The 20,834-nt window shown below is 44.0% G+C and overlaps 2 protein-coding genes across 3 annotated transcripts in view; both read left to right on the top strand.

The window, feature by feature from the left end:
* The window catches only part of BICRAL (BICRA like chromatin remodeling complex associated protein), a 44,480-nt gene extending 35,062 nt beyond the window's left edge, over positions 1 to 9,418 (top strand). The window contains exons 10-12 of the mRNA XM_082663576.1: positions 605 to 699; positions 3,422 to 3,524; positions 5,595 to 9,418. Coding sequence (XP_082519702.1) covers positions 605 to 699; positions 3,422 to 3,524; positions 5,595 to 6,382 — 986 coding nt within the window. The 3' untranslated portion in view covers positions 6,383 to 9,418. The remainder of the gene's footprint in view (positions 1 to 604; positions 700 to 3,421; positions 3,525 to 5,594) is intronic.
* Positions 9,419 to 15,436: 6,018 nt separating this feature from the next.
* Positions 15,437 to 20,519, top strand: RPL7L1 (ribosomal protein L7 like 1). 2 transcript variants are annotated; one of them, XM_082663417.1, is made up of 7 exons: positions 15,437 to 15,532; positions 16,142 to 16,250; positions 16,925 to 17,085; positions 18,209 to 18,346; positions 19,018 to 19,127; positions 19,261 to 19,475; positions 19,898 to 20,519. In XM_082663417.1, exons 1-6 carry the CDS (start codon positions 15,492 to 15,494, stop codon positions 19,467 to 19,469), a joined length of 768 nt encoding a protein of 255 aa, XP_082519543.1. In that variant the 5' UTR covers positions 15,437 to 15,491; the 3' UTR covers positions 19,470 to 19,475; positions 19,898 to 20,519. The 2 variants fall into 2 exon arrangements, with proteins under 2 accessions (XP_082519543.1, XP_082519542.1); XM_082663416.1 differs by having other exon boundaries at positions 16,922 to 17,085; positions 19,898 to 20,509.
* Positions 20,520 to 20,834: the final 315 nt, after the last annotated feature.

The following is a 20,834-nucleotide window of genomic DNA, read 5'->3' as shown; positions in this document are numbered from 1 at the left end:
CAATCCACTGTGAGCTTCCCTGGGAGGACCAGGGAAGAGTGTCCACATCCAGCATTAAACAGGGATGTGGAGGTTCTAAGAAGAGTGAAGTGGAAAACGTGAGACCTTTGGAGACAGAGAGACAAAGGACAGAGCCACAGGACCATGACCTGCGAGATGCCACGGACGAGTTGGTGTCGTTACGTGAAACTGGTCTGCCCAGCCCGGACAGTAGGACTTCATTGTCTCAGCGGTTTCAGTTTTTCATGCTGTTGGAAGGAAGTGGAGGCTTAGGTCACCTACTAGTAGATCGTTCTCCGTTCATTGATATTTGCTGCTGGTCTGTGTTAACGTGGTTTTCTTTTATAAATGATCTTAATTAAAGGCATTATGTTTTTAGTTTCCTGATTAGAGTGAAAATAAGCTAGTATTAAAATGAGTTTCTGTGATCACATTCCAGTGAATAGTGAGGGACAGGAGTGCAGAAGGATGATGTTTAACCAAGGGAGAACTAAACTAAGAAGAGAAAATGGAGGAATAATTCATTTCAGTCCTAAGGAAAAAAGGACCTAGTGAGTGATTTGCACTCTTACTTTTTTTTTTTTCTCTCTCTCTCTTTTTAAAGTTGACAATGAATTTGAAACAGTTGCCACTCAGCTCCTAAAAAGGACCCAAGCTATGCTTAACAAGTACAGATGCCTGCTCCTGGAAGATGCCATGGTAAAGTTCCACTACCAAGCATGTTTGTTTCTTAAATTCCACAGGTCACAGCTACTAATTCAGAGAGAAAAACTTCAAGAAATTACATTTTGCCAACATAGTTTAAAAGGCACAGATACTTAAAGTTGTAGAAAAACTTACCTTTGACTGAATCTTCTACTAACAGCAGCTATATCTGCTATGCTTTCCATGGTTGATCGCACTGAGTCAGTGCTATTGTTTTCCTGGTTCCAAATGAGGAACTAGGGCTTTGGTTACGTAATTTGCCCAACATCATACAGCCAGTAAGTTTGCAGTGTAATTAGCAGAGCTAGAATACAGACCAGGACCACCTGACCCCCATCCGCACTCCGATGCTGTCCACTGCCTCTCACCAACCAGAAGACGTGGGAGAGGACCAGCAACACTTCTGCTGAATATTGTTCAGAATAATATCTGAAAAGATGAGGTGGTGACAGGTGTTAAAATTAGTTTTGTCTTGGGAATTCCCTGGCTGTCCAGTGGTTAGGACTCTGTGCTCTCACTGCCGAGGACTCGGGTTTTCACCCCGGTCTGGGAACTAAGATCCTGCAAGCCACGTGGTGCAGCCAAAAAAAAAAAAAATGTTAGTTTTGTCTTGTTTTCAATTGAGAGATCACTAGCATGTCATAAAAATCATGCTTAACAGGGAGATCAGCTTGATGCTTTGTGACCACCTAGAGGGGTGGGACAGGGAGGGTGGGAGGGAGGCTCAAGAGGGAGGGGTTATGGGGATGTATGTATACATATAACTGATTCGCTTCGTAGTACAGCAGAAACTAACACAACAAGCAATTATACTCCAATAACTGTAAAATAAAAAAATAAATAAATATGACTCTTTTGTCATATATTACAATAATAATTTCCCCCCAAAAAAATCACGCTTAATTTTAAAACGTACAACCTGATGGATTTTAGTATATTCACAAGGCTGTGCAAGCAGCACCACTCGTTAATTCCAGAGCATTTTCAGCACCCCAAATAGAAACGAAAATTAGTTGTTGTTTTTCCCTTTGGCCGCACCGCATGGCTTGCAGGATCTTAGTTCCCCAACCAGGGATTGAACCCCAGCCCACAGCAGTGAAAGCGCTGAGTCCTAACCACTGGACCGCTGAGGAACTCCCCTAAAATTAATTTTAAAACACCAGATAATTAGAGAAAGGAGTAAGGTATCTCAGAAAATGATGGAAAGACCAAACCTAGCTGAGATTTTAGAAGCAGTTCTAAGATCATACAGACTTTAATAAATTGGTCTCTTACCAGTGGCTTTTAATCTGAGATCAGCTTTGAAAATGTACCTTGAGAGATTAGCTGAACTACATTATACACGTACGCAATATAGTATAAATATGTATGTGTGTGTGTTTGTGTTTAACTAACGTGTATATATTTACAGGCATACCTCAGAAACAGTGGGGGTTCAGTTCTAGACCACTCAATAAAGTGAATATCGCAATAAATCAATTCACATGAACTTTTTCGTTTTCTGGTGCAAATAAAAGTTATGTTTACACTATACTGCAGTCTATTAAGTGTGCAGTAGCGTTGTGTCTAAAACAACAATGTGCATAGCTTAATTTTAAAATACTTTATTGCTAAAAAATGCTAACCATCATCTGAGCCTCCAGTGAGTTGTAGTCTTTTTGCTGGTGGAGGGTTTGAAATATTGGGAGAATTACCAAAACGTGACACAGAGACATGAAGTGAGCAAATGTTGTTGGAAAAGTGGTGCCAATAGACTTTCTCGATGCAGGGTTGCTTACAGCCTTCAATGTGTAAAAAAAAAATGCAATACCTGCAAAGCGCAGTGAAATGAGATATGCCTATACTTATGTATATTAAAACTGTGCCACCAAAGTCTGAAATAGTTGTTCTTATATTGACAGTCATTTCTGAAACTAAACTCTGTGATATCAAAAAGACTAACTCTATCATTTGTGAGAAAAGGACCATTTGGACAGACTTGGACAAATGGACTAATTACTTGGACAAATTATATCTGCCATGAATTTTTATGTTAAATAAGACCCAGAAATATAATTTAAGATTTGATTCTGTACAGCAAAAAATAATTCTAAGGAAAGCCTTAATACAAAACATAATTATAGGGAATTCCCTGGAGGTCCAATGGTTAGGACTCTTGTGCTTTCACTGCTGAGGATATGGGTTCAGTCCCTGGTTGGGGAACTAAGATCCCACAAGCCATGCAGCATGGTCAAAACACAACACAATTATAGCATAGCAGAATATAAAGTAAAAGGTTATCCTAATGAAAAGATTTCCCACATATTAAGCAGAGGAGGAAATAAGAAAAGTACAGAACAGTGTGTATAGTTGCTGCCATTTGTGTGCAAAAATAAAGAACGAAGAACGTAAATTTGTGTGTGTGCATAAACTATCTCTGGAAGAGTTTATTAAACTGCTTGGCACGAGGGTTCCTGCAGGGAGGGCCCTGGGTGGGTGAGGAAGGCAGTGCACAGGGGAGGCGAAGAAGGAAGGCTGACTTTCCACATCCCCTCTAGTACCTTCTGAAGTTTGTACCAATGTGGTAAATTACCTTTCCCCAAAAAACACGATTCAAAAAAGTATGTCAAGGATAAACATATTCTCCTTTCTGATTGCTTCCTTTGTCCCCAAAACACAGCGAGCTGTTTGCACTTGTTAAAGGGCATTTGAAATGACTAGGCTTTCTCATTTTCAGCGGATCAATCCCTCCGCTGAGATGGTGATGATCGACAGAATGTTCAACCAAGAGGAAAGAGCTTCTCTGTCCCGGGACAAGCGTCTGGCACTTGTAGACCCCGGTAAGAAACGCCAGAGTAAAAGCAGAGGAGAGCTACCGCCAGGGTTCAGGGACTATGGCTTTGCGGAGACTGTCTGAAGTGACCTTGGAGTTTGAAACCTGAAGGTAGATCCTGAATTCTGGGGAGAAAAAAAATCCAGAGTTGAGAGCAGGATATGAATACTCTGAAAAGGTTGTTCTGCAAAATCCAAACTGGAATTTTACATTCAGTTAAGTGATTCTTCTTCCCCATTGTAAACTCAAACTTATCAATCTTTCCCTAGTTTTTGAGAACTAAAGTAAGTCAGAAGCCTTCCCAGAAGCAACTAAACCTCAGCAAATGATTGAGTTTTCTCACTATGTGCAATGCATTGTTGGGGGGGAATCAGTGAAACATGGTCCCTGCCCACAGGCTCTAGTAGATTGTAGTGCTCCTTGTTGGTACTCTTCCCGCACCCCATCAGCTTCCTGCCATTTGCATCTGTGCTAGATTCAACCCACATTCTGCCGTTTAAAAATGAATTCTCTGTACTTCTTTCTAGCGTCTAAAATTTCTTAAATCGAATAACATAACAATTTGTGGAATATCAATTTTTACCCAGACTTTTACCATCCTAGAAAAGGAATGTTTTTATTTCTCCAAGGTTTCTTCCAGTTATGGTTCCCATTTGCATACATCACTTATAATATAATTATAATCATATGTCATGTGCTAGATGTGATTTTGTTATTCTAATTTTCTTCCATTTAACACATCTGAAGTTTTTATCCTGTTGCTATAGTCTTCAAAATAATATTTAATAAATTTTTAATATACTAATTCGATAATTTGGCTAATCCATTCCCCTCCTATTGGAATATTATTTTCCTCTGGCTTTACTTCTATTTTTCTAACATCTTTTCTGATACTTAAATATTAAGGTTCAGCCTTGTGTTTGATGGGGCTTAAGAAGTTTTCCAAGAGAATACATGATCCTTATACTCAGTGTAGAGGGAGAGTCCTAAGGAATTGCTGTATACCTAGGAGGATCCTCAAATCTTTCCAAAAAACAAGAGAACAATGTGAGATATATTTCTGCCCCTCTCTCTTAGAACGTGAAATCCCCTATTGCCACTGGGTGAATTGGGCTTTGGGGATAAACCCTCCTCTTTTGTCACAGCCCCTCAGGCCTGGTGTCACGTGGGCAGGGGCATGCTCCGTCCTCCTCTGTATTGTACGTGCACAGTGTTTGTTGGGGGGAATCGCCTTTTTTGATTTCAAGGCTGTGTCCCCTAGATCTCATATTTTGGGATTTAGTGAACAAATCCACGTTTGTGGCTTTATAGGTATCACCAAAGCTCTATTTCACTTTCATTACTTCCAGAGTGAACACTTTCTTTGCCCTTGCATAACAGCAACCTGCTTCCCTCCCTCCGTACCCCCCACCCGCTAAATCCTCACTAACACTCCTCTCGCCATCCTTGGCTCTTCAAGCCTGGCACAGGTCAGCACTCACCCTCAGACCCGGTTCCTCCATACCCCACCGCCCTTCCAAGCAGATGCCATTTAAGGTGCATGTTGATCGTTCGTTTTGTGTTCCTGGCAAAGTGCCACCAGTTATGCCAGGTCCCCTGCCACGCGTTTAGAGGGACTGAAGTGCGATCACCCACAGACAAGTAGTTGTGTCCTCCCCGGCCCCCCGCCAGAGCCTCTGTTCAGGGCCTTCTGCTCCAAGGAAGAAACGAGGCTGATACTAACATCTGATTGCTGTTTTCCGACTGTTTCAAAGCAGTCGTTAATAAAAAACTGATCCAAAACTACAGTGAGAGACCAAGACAAAGTGGAGCTTTTTGCCCATTGGGTTTTCCCATTTGTCATCCAGCAGCTCCTTTTTCAAAGAGGTTTAAGCTCCTCCGGAAGCTGCAGCCCCGCAGCCTCAGTTCCTTTTCAAGGACGCCCCTCAAGTACTGTGCTTCTGCACGTTCCTGGCCATGAACAGCTGACCCGGTGTGGTGGGGTGGGGTGGGGTGGGTTTGCACCTGACCCACTGAGGGGCCACTGTCTAGTCCTGTCTCATTCTTTCATTAACGTTCTTTTTGTTCCCATTTCCAGAGGGCTTTCAGGCTGATTTCTGTTGTTCCTTCAAACTCGATAAAGCTGCTCATGAGACGCAGTTTGGCAGGAGTGACCAGCACGGCAGTAAAACAGCCAGTTCCGTGCATCTGACGGCCAAGGCCCAGAGCAGAGACAGAGCCAAAGCAGGCGCGGCAGAACCCACAAATCACGACCAGTTTCATCTAGTGCCTAATCACATCGTGGTCTCCGCAGAAGGAAACATTGCTAAAAAAACCGAATGCCTCGGCAGAGCACTGAAATTTGACAAAATGGGCTCAGTTCAGTACCGGAGTGCGTCTGAAGAGAAAACCAGCCGGAAGGACTCCGTGAAAGGCAGTGAGTGCTCTCCCGGCCCTGAAGGGCACCGGAAGAACTCGTCCAGACCAGATCACGGTCCTGAGAGCAAACTCTCAAGCCTCCTAGTAGATTCGCACCTGGAGATGACGTGTAATAGCTCCTTCCAGGACAAGACTCTGCGGAATTCTCCAAAGAATGAAGTTTTACACACAGACATCATGAAAGGGTCAGCCGAGCCCCAGCCTGATCTCCAGCTCACTAAGAGTTTAGAAACAACGTTTAAGAACATCTTGGAACTCAAAAAGGCGGGGCGGCAGCCCCAGAGTGACCCCACGGTTAGCGGCTCTGTTGAGTTAGATTTCCCCAACTTTTCTCCAATGGCTTCGCAGGAAAACTGCCTGGAAAAGTTCATCCCGGACCACAGTGAAGGCATTGTAGAAACTGACTCCATTTTAGAAGCAGCTGTAAATAGTATCCTAGAGTGTTAATAGCCGCAGTCCTCCCCCACCTGCCCCTGAGACCCTGCCCCGGACAAGTTACATTCTTTCCTGGCAAAAGCAATGGAAATGGTCTCCTGTCTCCAGCCTGCTTGATCTTTCATCACAGCTTATTCTTTCTAATCTCAATCCCATTCTTTGTTTAAGAGCAATACTCGTCGTGGTTACAGGGAGATCCTTCAGTAAAACTGATCCTTGTTAGAAAGCAGTCTGATGGGCCCTACACATTTCAAGTGTTTTGAAAGTGCTTATAGTCATTTTTTTGTTTGTTTTTGTTTATCTGTTTTATTTTTTTTAAACACTGTAACTCAATGAGATCACAGTACACTAGGCCCTGGGTAAAATTCTGACAATCATAAGTCATTTGAAAAGAACAGACTTATTAAAGGAAATCAAACAGGACTGATAGAAGATACTTTCTAAAGAAATCCCACTGCATCTCCAAATTTTGGCTTTGGGGGGTTCTTGGGGTGTCATGGGCCGGGAGACCACATGGCTCTCCCCTTGGCCGCCTCCGAGCAGTTAGTCCTGGCTGCTCTGCCAGGACCCACGGCCCTGGCGTGAGCACCTGTAGCGCACAAGCAGGGCTTCCTGTTCATCGTTCAAGTGCTTTTCTGATGTTCCCGGAGCAAAACCTCACCTCTTCAGCATATCTGCGTTGAGTTTCATCTAGGGAATACTTTGTTTTGAGTTGCGACAGCACGACTTGAGATAATCTCACCAGGCGAAATAAAAGAAAATGGAAACCAGTTAAGTGGCACAGTGTACAGGGGAGGCCAGGATAGAGCCATGAGGTTTATAATATGTATATATGTAAAAGCATATATATGTTAACTATTGAGAAAAAACAAGGGTTTTGCGTTCTATAATTGGATCTAGGCAGCATACAATGTATGTTTTTGTTGGTTGCTGGGTTTTGTTGCATTTAACCTCTCTTTGCACCCCTCCCACAACAAATAGGCAAGCGTCAAAAGTATTTTCATTTGAAAACTATGTTGTAATTTTTCAGTTTAAACGTTAAGGGGACTTTGGCCTTGTTTCTGCTTCTTGTTGTCTGAGAACAGTAGTCACCCCTGGCAGCAATCATTACCAAAACACAGACAAACCAAAGGTAACCAGCCAGCCCACCACTGAGAGGAAAGATCTGAGACCCGGGATTCCCACTTGAGAGCCAAAGGACATTCCCTGCCATAGTTTGTGTTTGGCCCACGTTCATGTTCGTGAACGTGATTTATTGCTTTATTTATTTATATTTCTTTTCAGGGAGCTTTCCCCAGTTTCCTTTCTTGTATACCTGCCCCAGGTCATCCCGTTTCTGTTGACACTTTCATTCTCAATGTCATTGTAACCATCAGTATCTCCTAGCATTGGGAAAGCTACATATGGTATTTTGTATGTACCCTCTTACATACATGTGTGCGTGCGTGTGTCTGGGCTGTTCAGATCCAGAGGTCATTTTGGCGACAGTGTGTACACGCTCACCCTCCCTGTTATGTGCACGGGCTCTCATTTATTCTGTCCATCTCTCTGGCTTTAGAGGCACAACCCATGTTGCGCCACTCTAACATGTTGCCAAGATCCGCTTCTGGCCATCCCCAGAATGGGGATGACCCCCCTGTCGTCATGTTGGGCATTTCTCTTCCAGGTTGGCCTGCAATGGAAAGGAAGGCTTCTGATTACTAGAAAACACAGTAACAGAAGACCTAGACTCTCCCTGCTCCTTAGTCCCCCAAACAAAGAAACCCTGTGAGACAGCCAGTCTTCACAAAAGCAAAATACCTTCTCCCCACTCCCACCCCTGAGCCAATAGAAATTGGAAAATCTGGGCCATTTTACGGTGACCATGTTTTCCTTATTTGTGCCAATGTCCAAGTTGCAGATTTCCCCTTCTTCCTGTATTGTAACATATTAGAAAGATAAGTTGGTATTGCCAGTTGGAACTTTCTGTTTGGGTAGCCCTGGGGTAACACCCTGCCCTGAACCCCATGATTTCATAGGCTCTTCTCTTAGGGCTCATGCTCCCCTAATTCCTAGCGAGACTTAAAGATGGTCCCTCCTGATCAAATTCTTCTCATTGTGGAAATTTATACGTAGAAGCCTTCACGGAGGCTACTAATGAGTTACACTAATTACTGAATCAGTGGAATGCTTAAGAGACAAGATAAGCTCCATGTACGTTTGTCACCTCTCTTTCTTCCCTACCCTGCCCTGCTACCCCAGTCCCAACTTTTCGATATACCATCTTAAAGGGTTTTTTAAGCCTTGACACTTGTCTAGAAAACGGAGAGCCTAATTTACCAAAATGAAACTTGTAAATTTTTGTGTCCTTGTATGTAAGTTTACTTTTTATGGAGGAAAGATTCTAGATAATGACAAATGACGATTATGAAATGTATTTTACTCCTGTGATTAGGTCATAACTCGCATGTCGAGGCCCCTCTGGTGGAGGGTGAGAGCTCAGCCTCGGATGGCCAACATTCAGTTGTTCAGATTCATTAGTCAAAGTTAAGTTTTAGAGCTACTCATACTCAGTAACAAAAATCATTTTCTTTTCTTTTTTTTTTTTTTTTTTCCTGTTGTGGAAAAGTGTGAATTTGTTATTAAGCATTTGATTTTCTGTGTCCTTAAGTACTGCCTAAAGATAAAGCAAATTTTAAACTGGCAATTACGAAAAAGAACTATTTTAGCGCTGAAGAATTTAGCAGACTTTGTTAGATTAGGGAGGCCTTACAGACTGACTTGACTTAAAGAGGACGCGTCACTCACTGTCAGTGTGGTGTGGGCTTTATTTGCTTAAATACCTTCATTTGTATAGTATGTCTCACTTGAAATTGCTTTGTATACATTTTGTAAAAATATTTATAAAATGTTTTGTAAAAAAAAAGTATAACAAATTGCAGTTTATTTTGTTATGTTGGATAAATACTGTTAAAAGAAACCAGTCAGTAACTATATTGTTAATCCATGGTTAGGAAATGTTTAGTTGGAGATTACAAAATGAAACAACCATTGCAATACAGCCAAAGATTTGGGAAAATGTGCAACTGTGATTGTCTTGATTTTGCAAAGAGGAATGGCTGCTTTTCCCAGAAGAAAAGGGTAAGTAAATGTCCAGTGGGAGTTCTGTTATCAAATACCATTACCAAAGAATACCCCTGCCAGTGAGGGGGTAGGATTTTAACTGATCAGCCTTTCTGAATTACAAGTTAAACAAAATTGGTCAAGGAGAAAGTTTAGTCACGAACATCTCCGCCCTCCCTCCCTGCTCCCCTCACATGGGCCCTTAACTGAGGAAGGAAAAATGAGGTCATTTAAAAGTTAGATAAATGTGCCTCAATCTGCAGGAATTTTTCTTTAATCGTTACATTTCTTTTGTTTCTGCAGGAACGAGAAGGCTAAGGGATAGGTAAGAAATGAAAAAAATAAAAACCTATTTTACATAAAACTTATTCCAGAATTAACATGTTTCTCTTTGGATTCACACGTTTGACCAAATTGTAACCTTATCTGTAAAATCAGCCCCACTGAGCCCGTTTGAGTTCCTGCCCTCACAAGTGTGACTCTACGCAAATTGTTAGGGAAACTAACAGAGGGGTAACTTCCTGGGGTAAGGGTATAAGACTCCTTAAATTTTCCTTCGGGGCCTAGAATTTATACTTAGACTCCCTGCTTTATTTTATTTTATTTTTATTTTTTATTTTTTTATTTTTTATTTTTTTAGACTCCCTACTTTATGGTTTAATTGCTCTCCACTACCACCAATAAGGTAGTAGCAGTCAGGATATCAAGATTCTTCAGTAATCGATACATAAAGTGGAAGTTGTCCTCATATAACTAACAGAAGTTAGAATAATTATGGCTAGAATAATTACATCAGTGGATGGATCCCTTAATGTCTTTTACAGTGGTGTCCTGCTGTCAAGCTTCTCTCCTTGCTAAGGACAGATGTGTGTCCAACATGACACACATTTGTCTCGCCCCTCTTCAGGCCATTTGCAGTGGGTGTGCCCCATGAACAAAGAGTTAGAAGGATCATCTGACCGCTCGATGGGGATCAGAGTCTGTGTGTTCCGCAGAGGCACGCCCAGAGGAAAGACCAGGCACCTTCTCCTAGGATGGTTAAAGCCCTCAGGCCTGTGTACAGGAGGCCATGTCCCAGGAGAGGGGCCCTAGCACTGCCTGGTGTGGAGAGAGTAGCCAGGGTTTTACTGGGGGGAAAGGAATGGGAAAAGAAAGAAACTCCAGTGTCTGGGGACGCTGAAACAGCATTGCTCAGGCAGGACTCGAGCTCTGCTGTCCTCAGGAGGGCTGAGCCCTGGATCTGGGCTCTGGCTCTGCTTCAGCCTTTGTGCTCTGAGGCGGAGGATTCCTGGGTGTCTGGCATTAAGCACTGAACTATTGAGCAGTTTACAGGCGCTGTGCTAGACACTAGGAGTCTACAGATCATTCAGGTATGATTTCTACTCTCAGCTCAGTCTAGAGAGGAAACAAGCACATAACTAACTACATTTCAAGAGAGAAGAAACTGGGGCTAAAATTCTTCCAGATTGCCAGTTGGTAGAGAGCTGTGACCTCTATTCCTGTGCCCCGCTTAGTTCCATGGTTCTTAGTGAAACTTCCTGAGGTATGTTTGAGAAAAAAAGTATGACACTTTTCACAGGAATGAAGATAGAGGAATTTTATAGTGTTAACTACGTGGAGAAAACTGGTTCAGCGGACACACAAATTGTAGAAGCACATTTGCAGTATAAAGTGGATTCTGTATTGTAAACAGCCTGTATGTACACCGCTGCGGGTAAAAGGCCTGTATGAGTCCCTCATCTATATTCCTTTTAGGCATGTGCTGGAGCCTGGCCTTTGAAAACACTTTCAAAGGTGAGATCCTTAGGGAAAAATCGTGTCTGTGAAGGTCAAGGAAAGCAGTACAATGGGGGGTGGGAGGCGGGCGGGTGCAGAAGGTGCCTTTGGCAGCAGAATCTGGAAACAGGTCCCAGGACTTCACCTAACCCATCATCAGACACCTTTGTGCAAGTTACTCTCAGCCTCAGCTTCCTTGCAGATAAACTAGGAAGACTTGTCCCGACCCTCTACTTCTTAGGGTGTAAAATGAAGTCTTACTGAAGAAGTGTGGAAGGTAGGAAAAGCTAATGTTCCATTATCCCCGAAATAATTGAGAAGAGGTTTGGGTTTTTTCCATTTTGCATTTATTCTTACCTACTGCACACTGTCTCCTTCCTACCCTAGCTCTCCTGTGTCTACCCTCGACCCTCAGAAGGCTGCTGCCCTCCAGCTGTTCTCTCCTTTTCCTTCTCACTTTTGCTCCCTTTGCTCGTTTTGCATCAGGATCAAAAGCTGTTGTCCATGTTGTCTTCCCTGACTCCAGGCTCATCTGGCTGCTCTTCCCACTTGCCTCCTGGTAACCCACATCACTCTCTGAGGAAGCAACAAGGAAAACTTGAAGCAAAACGAAGTCAACTGCAAGAAGGGTCATAATCCAAGAAAGAGGTTTGGGGCAGATGGGAAATTGCAAATTGAGCCCCCTTTTCGGTGTGTGGGGTGTGGTGGTTTTGCCTTACCGAGAAGGCATGGATTCCAAATAATCCCCAAATGCAGACAATACTGAAATAACTTATTGTGGGATATGTTAGGAAAGGGATCCTGGAGTCAATTCAAAGAACCACAAAATGTTGGTCCTGAAAGGAGTCTTTAAAAAAAAAGTATAGTCAAGTGGTTTCTAAAACAGGCAAATCACAAGAACCTAATTACCCAGAGAACGCTTTCTTAAACTAATACGTAAGTGATAAACAAAGGCAAAGCACAACTGTAAGTCTTCCTCCCATTCCAGGACCCACTCCCATTTCCCAAAAATAACCCCCATCAACTCTTTCTTGTACATCCTTCCAAAACTGTTATATACAAGTACATCTATAGCCAAGAAACAAAAACAACAAAACAACTGGGAACCACTCTCTTAACACCCTATTCTCTTCTGTATCTTGCGTTTTCAAATGTAACCAAATATCTGCAGTTTTATAGTCAGGATTCTTTGGTTTTAAGCATCAGAGACCAGTCTGCTTGGTTAACCAGCATAAAGGAGTTTTATAGGAAGGATAAAAATTAAAGGGAAGATTGAAGAACTTAAAGGCTTGAGAGGGACTTCCCTGGTGGTCCAGTGGGTAAGAGTCCAAGCTCCCAATGCAGGGTACCCGGGTTTGATCCCTGGTTGGGGAACTAGATCCTGCATGCATGCTGCAACTAAAGATCCCACATGCCACAACAAAGATCCTGCGTGCCACATCTAAGACCCAGCACAGCCTAAATAAATAAATATTAAAAAAAAAAAAAGGGCTTGAGAAAGATAGGAATAAGAAAACTCCAAGAGGTCTTAGTAGGTGGAAATCCTTAAAAGTCTCCTCCTTTGGGCTTCCCTGGTGGCGCAGTAGTTGAGGGTCCGCCTGCCGATGCAGGGGACACGGGTTCGTGCCCCAGTCCGGGAAGATCCCACGTGCCACGGAGCTGCTGGGCCCGTGAGACATGGCCGCTGAGTCTGCGCGTCCGGAGCCTGTGCTCTGCAACGGGAGAGGCCACAACAGTGAGAGGCCCGCATACCGCAAAAAAAAAAACAAAACCGAAGTCTCCTCCTCTTCTTCCAACGTCACTCTGCTGAAGATTCAAAACCTGGAAGAGAGGGTCTTATGGAGAAGTGGGAGGAGTTGAAAAGATTTTCCAAAGACCCCTTCAGTTTATGTACTGGGAGGGCAAGTGTGTTTGGATTAGATACCCCACCCTCCAAAGACTATTCAATGAGGGAGCGATCAGTCCAAAAGAGAAATGGATGGATGTCGGTGGGCAAAAAAATAAAAAATACTCCCCATCGAGATTTCGGGACACAAAGACCTACCTCACTCCGTATAATTGCATGGTCTTCCATACATTTTTTAACTATTCCCTAATGATGGACAACTGAAATGGTCAAGAAAAAAGAGAACAGAGGCCTATGAGGACAGGCTAAAAAGAATAAGATTCTTGAGGCTGTAAATGGCCCTGCCCCATCCTCATTCGGGAATGTCAGTTAAAAATCTCATGTCTTGCCCAGGGCCCAGGGCATATGCTCAATGATCAGTAAGCATGTTTTCAGTTAGTGAACATGTTTGGGTTCAGGAGGACTCTGTCTCTTTTTTCTTTGGATCAGTCTGGTGGAACGATGGCTTCCACACTGAGAATAAGTGCTCTTCTAGCACCATCTGCTGGCACTGGAAAGCCTTTCCTGAATCCCCGCCTCCGAGTCTTTCAGCCAGGAGTATTGTATTGTTCATAACTCTGAAATACCTTCAGTAGCACAGAACCTACCTTTTATCTGTAGACAGGGAAGTTACAAAATGTTTACTTTTTTTGTTTCTTGTTTACTATTTAATGGACACTTTACAGTTTGCCAACCTTTCTGTTTTTGCCTTTCCACAAAGTAAGACACATGGTGAGGTGCTGAAAGAGCGAGTAAAAATGAGGCTCACGCCATAGCCTGTGACTCTGAAGACTATGTAGACCTTTGACGTTTATTCATCAGCTACTGCGCTCTGCGCAAGGTACTGTCTTTCTGGTTGAACTAATTACATAGCACATACCAATACGATGCCTTGCGCTTAAGATGGTTAACAAGCCCCTGCAGGTGCCCATTGTTGTCAGAGGTGCTGTAGAAGATTCAGAGAAGTATGTGACAACTTCTCAGCCTCCAGAGAAGCCAGTCTAATCAGGAAAAACAAGCCAAACAATACAGGATAAAGTCTGTGGATATGCCTGTAAGCACTGTCAAAATATGACATTGCCTTAGACCTTAAGAGAAATATACATACTGTGCTAGACATTTGGCAATGCCTGGAAACAGTTTTGTTGTCACCACTGGGGTGGGGATGCTACTGGCATGCAGTGGGTAGAAGCTTGGGATGCTGCTAAACATCCTACAATGCACAGGACAGCCTCCGTTACAAAGAATTGTCTCGCCCCAAATGCCAATAGTGCCGAGACTGAAAAACCTGTGCTAGACTCTTAGGATCAGTGATGAGCAAGGCAGGCATGATCTCTGCTCTCCTAGTATCATGGCGAAGAAATGTTAAAAATATAACAACTTGCTGAAGGAATTCAGAAGGATAGAGCCTACTCAAGAACTCTGCTGGTCACAGACGTGAAGTATCCCCATCACTTTGAAGCATGTTTAAAGTGCAGAATAGCGACCCCGCCCCCTCCTGAATAAAAAATGTGCGTTTTAACAAGATCCTCAGGTTACTCCTATGCACATTAATGCTTGAGACGCGCCTGCTCTAGAGGTTTCAGAAAAACACAGGAGGGGACTTTTCATTGTTTTATGAAGACCGGGAAAGAAGGAAGCATATGGCAGGTGGTTAAGAACTATATGAGGGAAGGTCCTGACTTGGTAAGTTGGAATTTCTAGTTTTCGGTTCAATAATAATTAACAAAGTGTTAACTGCTTACTGCCAGACTTTGTGCTAAACGCTTTATATGGAGTAGCTCATATAACTCGCCTAAGGCTATAGCAAGATCCATCATTATGTCAATTTAATGGGTAAAGGAAACTAAGGGACAGAGGGATTAAAGAACTTGCTCAGGGACCCACTGACGGAGCCAGGCCGACAGAATCAGAGTTGCCTTTTTTCACCGTCCTAGGTAGTCCATACACAGCTCCACCCACACGTGAGAGGCAAAACCATAGCCCCAGCTCTCCCCACCCAGAAAAGGAAACGTGCAGCCCAGCGAGCGGAAATTGGAGGAGCAGCTCCCACCCCCCACCGGAAGTCGGTGCATTGTGGGAAGCGTTTCGTTGTTTGTTTACACTGTGGCCTCCAGCATTATGAGAGTACAGCTGGAATAAAAAAGGCTGTGTTTTGAAGATAACACGGCTCTAAAAAGCTTCGAAGCGGTGCGAAGGAATTTTTGTGCAACTTTTGGCGGGAATCGGGATTAGCAAAACCGCAGCTGTTCACTGCCGCTAAAACGGCCCGGACCGCCCCTCCATGGGCTAGAGTAGACGTCTCTATGGTCGAGTAAACAGAGAAGTTTCTCTCTTCCCCACGCGGTGGGGCTGCGCATGAGCAATAGTCGCAGAGTTGGAAAGATGGCGGAGGGAGAGTAAGTTTTGGGGGCTGTGAGCCGCTGGCTTGGCGTCTCGAGCAGCCGGTGCCATCCACAGTGTTTATTTCTCGGTGGCGGAAAATAAGGATAATTGTGGACTGAAGGGAGAGAATAGGAAAGGTTCCAGATTACAGAGGGAGGAGTAAGGAGCCGTAGGGGTTGGGTGGGTGGGCGGGCGGAGGGGGCTGCGGTCGAGTTCGGGTTACCTCAAGGGGAGAGGATTGACTTTTAGGCAGCGGGGCTGAAGAGTGGGTTACTCCAGCCTGGCTTAAGTGTTACCCCTACAGATGGGTCTGCACCCGTCCCAGCCCCACGGGGCCGAATCTCATCGCTGATGGTGTCTGTAAAGCTGTGGCACTAAAAGCTCTGTTGACGTATATGAGGACCAGTGGTTAAGGGGTTCATGACTTTTTAAAAGGTTTTGGAGACGAGGGAATGTGAGAGGTCCATTTTGAAGACTGGAGCCAGAAACCACAGATTTAAGAGGCGCCTCAGTCCTTAGTAATTTGAAGACAGTAATGTTTCCCGAAGCCCAGGATATGTTTCGGAAATCCACTGAAGATTTGTTTACTTAATACTATCGTTTGTCTCCATTTTCTGTGTCAGGCCAAGAAAAAAGATCCCTTTGGTTCCAGAAAATCTCCTGAAAAAGAGGAAGGCTTATCAGGCCCTGAAAGCCACCCAGGCAAAGCAGGCGCTTTTGCAAAGGAAGGAGGTAATGGTGGAGAACCAGGTGGAGGGAATTAGAATTTGTATTTGATGAGTTTTATCCAGCATGTGTTGAACTAGATTTGGTACTGACAGTCTCTTCTCCCATCGGTTGGATTATGCAAGGTATAGGGTTCTTGTCTTTGCTTAGCAAATATGTATCACTTTCAGCGAACAAAATACTGGCATAAAGTTGTTAAGGAAAAAGTGAATGGAGAGTTCCAGGTTCATACCAAGTGACTTGAGAGACCAAACATGCTTGTGTACCTGAAAGAAAACTTTTTTAATATACCAAACGATTTTTGCTATTTGCTAAATGTTTTTGGAGAAATACGTATATTGGAGGCAGGTAACAAAAGAAGTGTGAGCTTTATGATGCCTAACATAGTGTTAGGTTCCATAAACACTTGCTGGTAAACATTGGCTGACAGCACGTAAATTAATTGGGTTTTTGTTTATTTAGCAGGGACTTTTCCCAATAAGTTCCCAAGTTTTCTCAACATCACCTTCACTCGGGTATTTTGGTTTTCCCACTATATAGGAATAGAGAATGTTTGTCTGCGCCCCTTTCCAGAACATAGGGGGAAATAAGCTTTATCAGTAGTGACTAATGAATTACTGTTGTGGAAGTAAAGATGACCAGAGGCATAAAACGGTGATGGTTTGCCTTCTCTGTAGCAGAGGAAAGGAAAAGAGATCAAGTTTAAGCGACTAGAATGGTTCCTACATGATTCCTGGCGGCAACTACGTGACAAGGTGCGACTCAGACGACTAGAAGTGAAACCTCATGGCTTGGAAGTGCCAGATAAACATTCCTTGGCCTTTGTTTTACGCATCGAAAGGTAGGGAACTTGCTGGATTTCATGAGGCTGGGGCAAACTATTGGTTCAGCTTTAGGCCCTTTTTAGAGACATGAGATAGTAGGCCTTAAGCCATTAATGGAAGTTATGCTAGGAATTCAGGGTTGAGCAAAACATAGATTTTGTCTTCAAGATTAGGGAGACTGAGCTTAAGCAAACAGACATGAGAATACACTGACTGCTTTGAGGGTAAAGTGCTGGATGTGGGGACAAGGGGCCCTCGGTGTGGTGTGTCATGGTTTGGGACACTGGGAAGCAGGAACTTGAAGGTGAGACCTACAAACATGAAAGGGTTGGGAGAAGGCTTTCCAGGCACAGATGGAAAAAGTCCTGAAGTGGGGGATCAAGGCATCTTCTAGGAACTGAACCAGGGTCGAGTGGATGGAGCATGTTCAGTGCTGGGGAGAGTACAGAAAGCTTTTTCCACGTTTAGTGATACCTTACTTATTCCTATCAGCACATACAGCTCTGCCTCTGTTTCCCTACCCAGTCACCCGTGGGTTTTAAATATGTATGAGTCTCCTACCACTGCCATAATCTCTTTCCTGGACTATCACATCAGCTTTCTAGCTGGGTTTCCCGGACTCTGGTGTCATGCACTATTTTGTTTTATATGCTCCCTCAGTGATGGCCAAACAAATCTGATCATGTCTCCTTTATTTAAAATCTTCCATAGTTTGGTTTTTTCTGGGTTTTTTTTTTTTTTTTTTTTTTGGCCCTGCTGTGTGGTTTGTAGGATCTTAGTTCCCTGACCAGGACTGAACCCAGACCCTCGGCAGTGAGAGCTTGGAGTCCTAACCACTGGACCACCAGGGAAGTCCTTAAAATCTTCCATAGCTTTTAATGCTCACAGAAGCAAGCCTGGCTTCCTTAGCTTGATGTGTTCAACCCCACACACACACAAATTCAGGGATCATTTCTGTTCCCTTAGCACCTCGGGTATTGCTCCACATAGCATGGAAATGACCTGTTTACATAGCTGCTTCCCATTCAGTTGCACTTTGTAAGTCACAGTCTGTGTCCTACCCTCTGGGTGCCCAGTAGTGGCAGACATTTCATGGGTGCTTGCTGGACAGAGCCTGACTTGCTCTGGTGTTCATTTCAGGATTAATGGGGTGAGTTTACTGGTGCAGAGGACCATCGCAAGACTTCGCCTGAGTAAGATTTTCAGTGGTGTCTTTATGCAAGTAACTCCTCGGACCATAAAAACGCTTCGTATAGTGGAACCTTATGTGACCTGGGGGTGAGTATGGATTTTTGTGTGAATTCACATGTTTGAGAAGGTTGAGAACATTGGGAGGCACAGGGTGCTGTCCTCCAGTGCTCATGTTGCCGTGTCCAGGGGACGTTTTGCTGTGACCATAGTCACCAGGAATCAGCTGCCAGCCTTGAGAGTCTCAGAACACGGGGCGGGTAGAGCGGGGGTTCCCAGAGCGGCTGATAATGGTCTGAACAGGGCTGTGGCAGGGCTTGGTCAGCTGTAGGCTAAGGCTGAGTAAGACGAGTAGAGGACAGATTAATTCTTGGAATCTTGAAGCAGAGCTAGGTAGTATTCCTTCAAACAGTAAAACCCAAAAAAGCCTTGGATTTCATTTCAAACTCTTGAATAGGGTCACTTAAGGCCAAAGTCCTAGACGATAAGCCAGGACGTATTTTTGCCTGGAAACTAAATCTTTATTTGGTGAGCGTTTGTATGCATAAATTTTAATTTCTAATTACATAGGGCCGCTTGGGTTTTTCACCTCCTTCAGGTGAATTTCCAGGCATCCCAGCTGCAGCATGTTGCAGGACACGTTGGGGAGGGGGGTTGGTAGAATCCTTAGCCAGGCTGCTGGACTGTGTGGCCAGTTAATACAGTGTGCCTGGTGGCCGTGGGGAGGTGGCTGAGGTTGTATTTTACTCTGCCACACATAGATTTCCAAATTTGAAGTCAGTTCGGGAACTCATCTTGAAACGTGGACAAGCCAAGGTCAAGAATAAAATCATCCCTTTGACAGACAACACGGTGATTGAGGAGCACCTGGGTAAGTGAACACCTTAGGAGTTGGAGCAGAAAGAGTCCCAAGAACCTGCCAGAGTGCCGAGCTCTGGCATATAAGAGCCTCACTGTGTGTGCTGGGAAAATGAATAAAGGAATCTGAACTTTCTGTTTCTTAGGGAAGTTTGGTGTCATTTGCTTGGAAGACCTCATTCACGAAATTGCCTTTCCGGGGAAGAATTTTCAGGTGGTCTCAGGATTCTTGCGCCCTTTCCAACTCTCAGTAGCCCGTCACGCTACCAAGAATAGAGTGGGCTTCCTCAAGGAAGTGGGCTCACCTGGCTATCGAGGTGAACGCATCAATCAGCTCATCCGGCAGCTGAACTAAACCCAGGTAAGGCAGGGCTGAAAACTGCCCTTGGGCTGACTTTGGATGGGCTATGCCTTGCCTCTTAAAAGATCTTTTTGCATTTACGAATGTATGAGAATAACTCGGGGTAGGGGGGCTGGTATTCCCAAGTCTAATGGATGGAGATACTTGGAACAGTGAATGCCTGGCTAGGGCATGGGGTTTTGTGTACCCCAAGAGTTACAGGATAGAAAACACTGACTAACCAGAAAACCTTCTGTGTTGCTGTGGTCATTTAGCTGGAGGTGGAGAGAGAATAATATTGAAAACTAATTTCAAAAAGGACCTGAAGATCTAAATCATCACTTGTTGAAGGAATGTTAATTCTTGGAAATTGCTCTTTATTGTGATTACTCTTAGGTGCCAAGTTGCATTTGAATTAATGAAATTGTGTTTTTCTTCCTCAGCACATCTGAAAGCACAGTGCATTGGAAGCATGTGTTTTTGTTTTATGGAATTGTTACCCAGTATCTTCAAGCAAGATTATTTTCTGCTGTATCTTCAGAAACTGGAGGGGAAGGGTCAGGGAAAAGATGGTGATGTTCAGGGCAGGCACTTTTCATCCCACTTCAGTTCCAAGAAAAAGTTCCTGTGTGTTTTCTGCGAAGACCGCCGTCCACCTCAAACCAGCAAAGGACTTGTGCCATGGAGGAGGGAGTCCTGTTTTATCACACCTATCCTGGGATTTAGTGTTGGTGAACGAACAAATACCCACATATGAATACAAGACAGCAGTGGACCAGGCCCAGGGGCATATTGAACCTGGGGTATCCAAGGGCCTTGTTTTAGAAAGAACTTGAAATACAATTAGAAAGAAGCGCACAAAAACAATGCCCTGTTGTCTGCTGTGAGTCTGTGTTCTAACTTCCGTGACGGCTTAGTGAGCTCTCCGACTGGCTGGCTCTGGGTGTATCTGGTAGCTTCCTTATTATCATCTTTGCAGCTGGCTTAGTGCTTTTCGCTAGCTCAGGATTTTAACCGAGTCTTGGATCTATGCGAAGGGAAGGACCCTTTCCCCAGGAAAACAAACATGCATACACTCCGGTTTTTTTCTTGGAAGTGTAGGGTGTTGGTAGATCTTTCTCAGGGACCCAGGCATCTTATGTGAAGAAGTCCTGCTCTACCAGGATTGGTCACTTGGGCTCTGACCTTGCTAGTGTCCTCTGGTTCTGTGCCCTGTGGAAGACCAAGGCTTACCAAGGTGGCTTTTTTCCCTTCAAGCCAGTGGGTGTTTCCTATTAACATGGTAGATTGCTGAGCCCCTGTGCCTTTAATCAGTTGATCTAAAAAAGAAACAAAATTTTATTCGAGCCAAATTTGAGGATTATAACCCACGAGGAGCAT

This window comes from Grampus griseus, assembly GCF_964374135.1.
Source record: "Grampus griseus genome assembly, chromosome: 10".
In the NCBI taxonomy this organism is placed as follows: Eukaryota; Metazoa; Chordata; class Mammalia; order Artiodactyla; family Delphinidae; genus Grampus; species Grampus griseus.
The sequence above is the reverse complement of the archived record's forward strand: the minus strand, read 5'-3'. Positions and strand labels throughout refer to the sequence as shown.

Excerpts from the sequence above, each read along its gene's own strand:
- RPL7L1 (XM_082663416.1), top strand. The coding sequence starts at position 15,492 with ATGAGCAATAGTCGCAGAGTTGGAAAGATGGCGGAGGGAGA. Across the intron at positions 17,086-18,208 it reads TTTGTTTTACGCATCGAAAG|GATTAATGGGGTGAGTTTAC; the intron begins GTAGGGAACTTG and ends TGTTCATTTCAG. Across the intron at positions 19,128-19,260 it reads GGTGATTGAGGAGCACCTGG|GGAAGTTTGGTGTCATTTGC; the intron begins GTAAGTGAACAC and ends TCTGTTTCTTAG.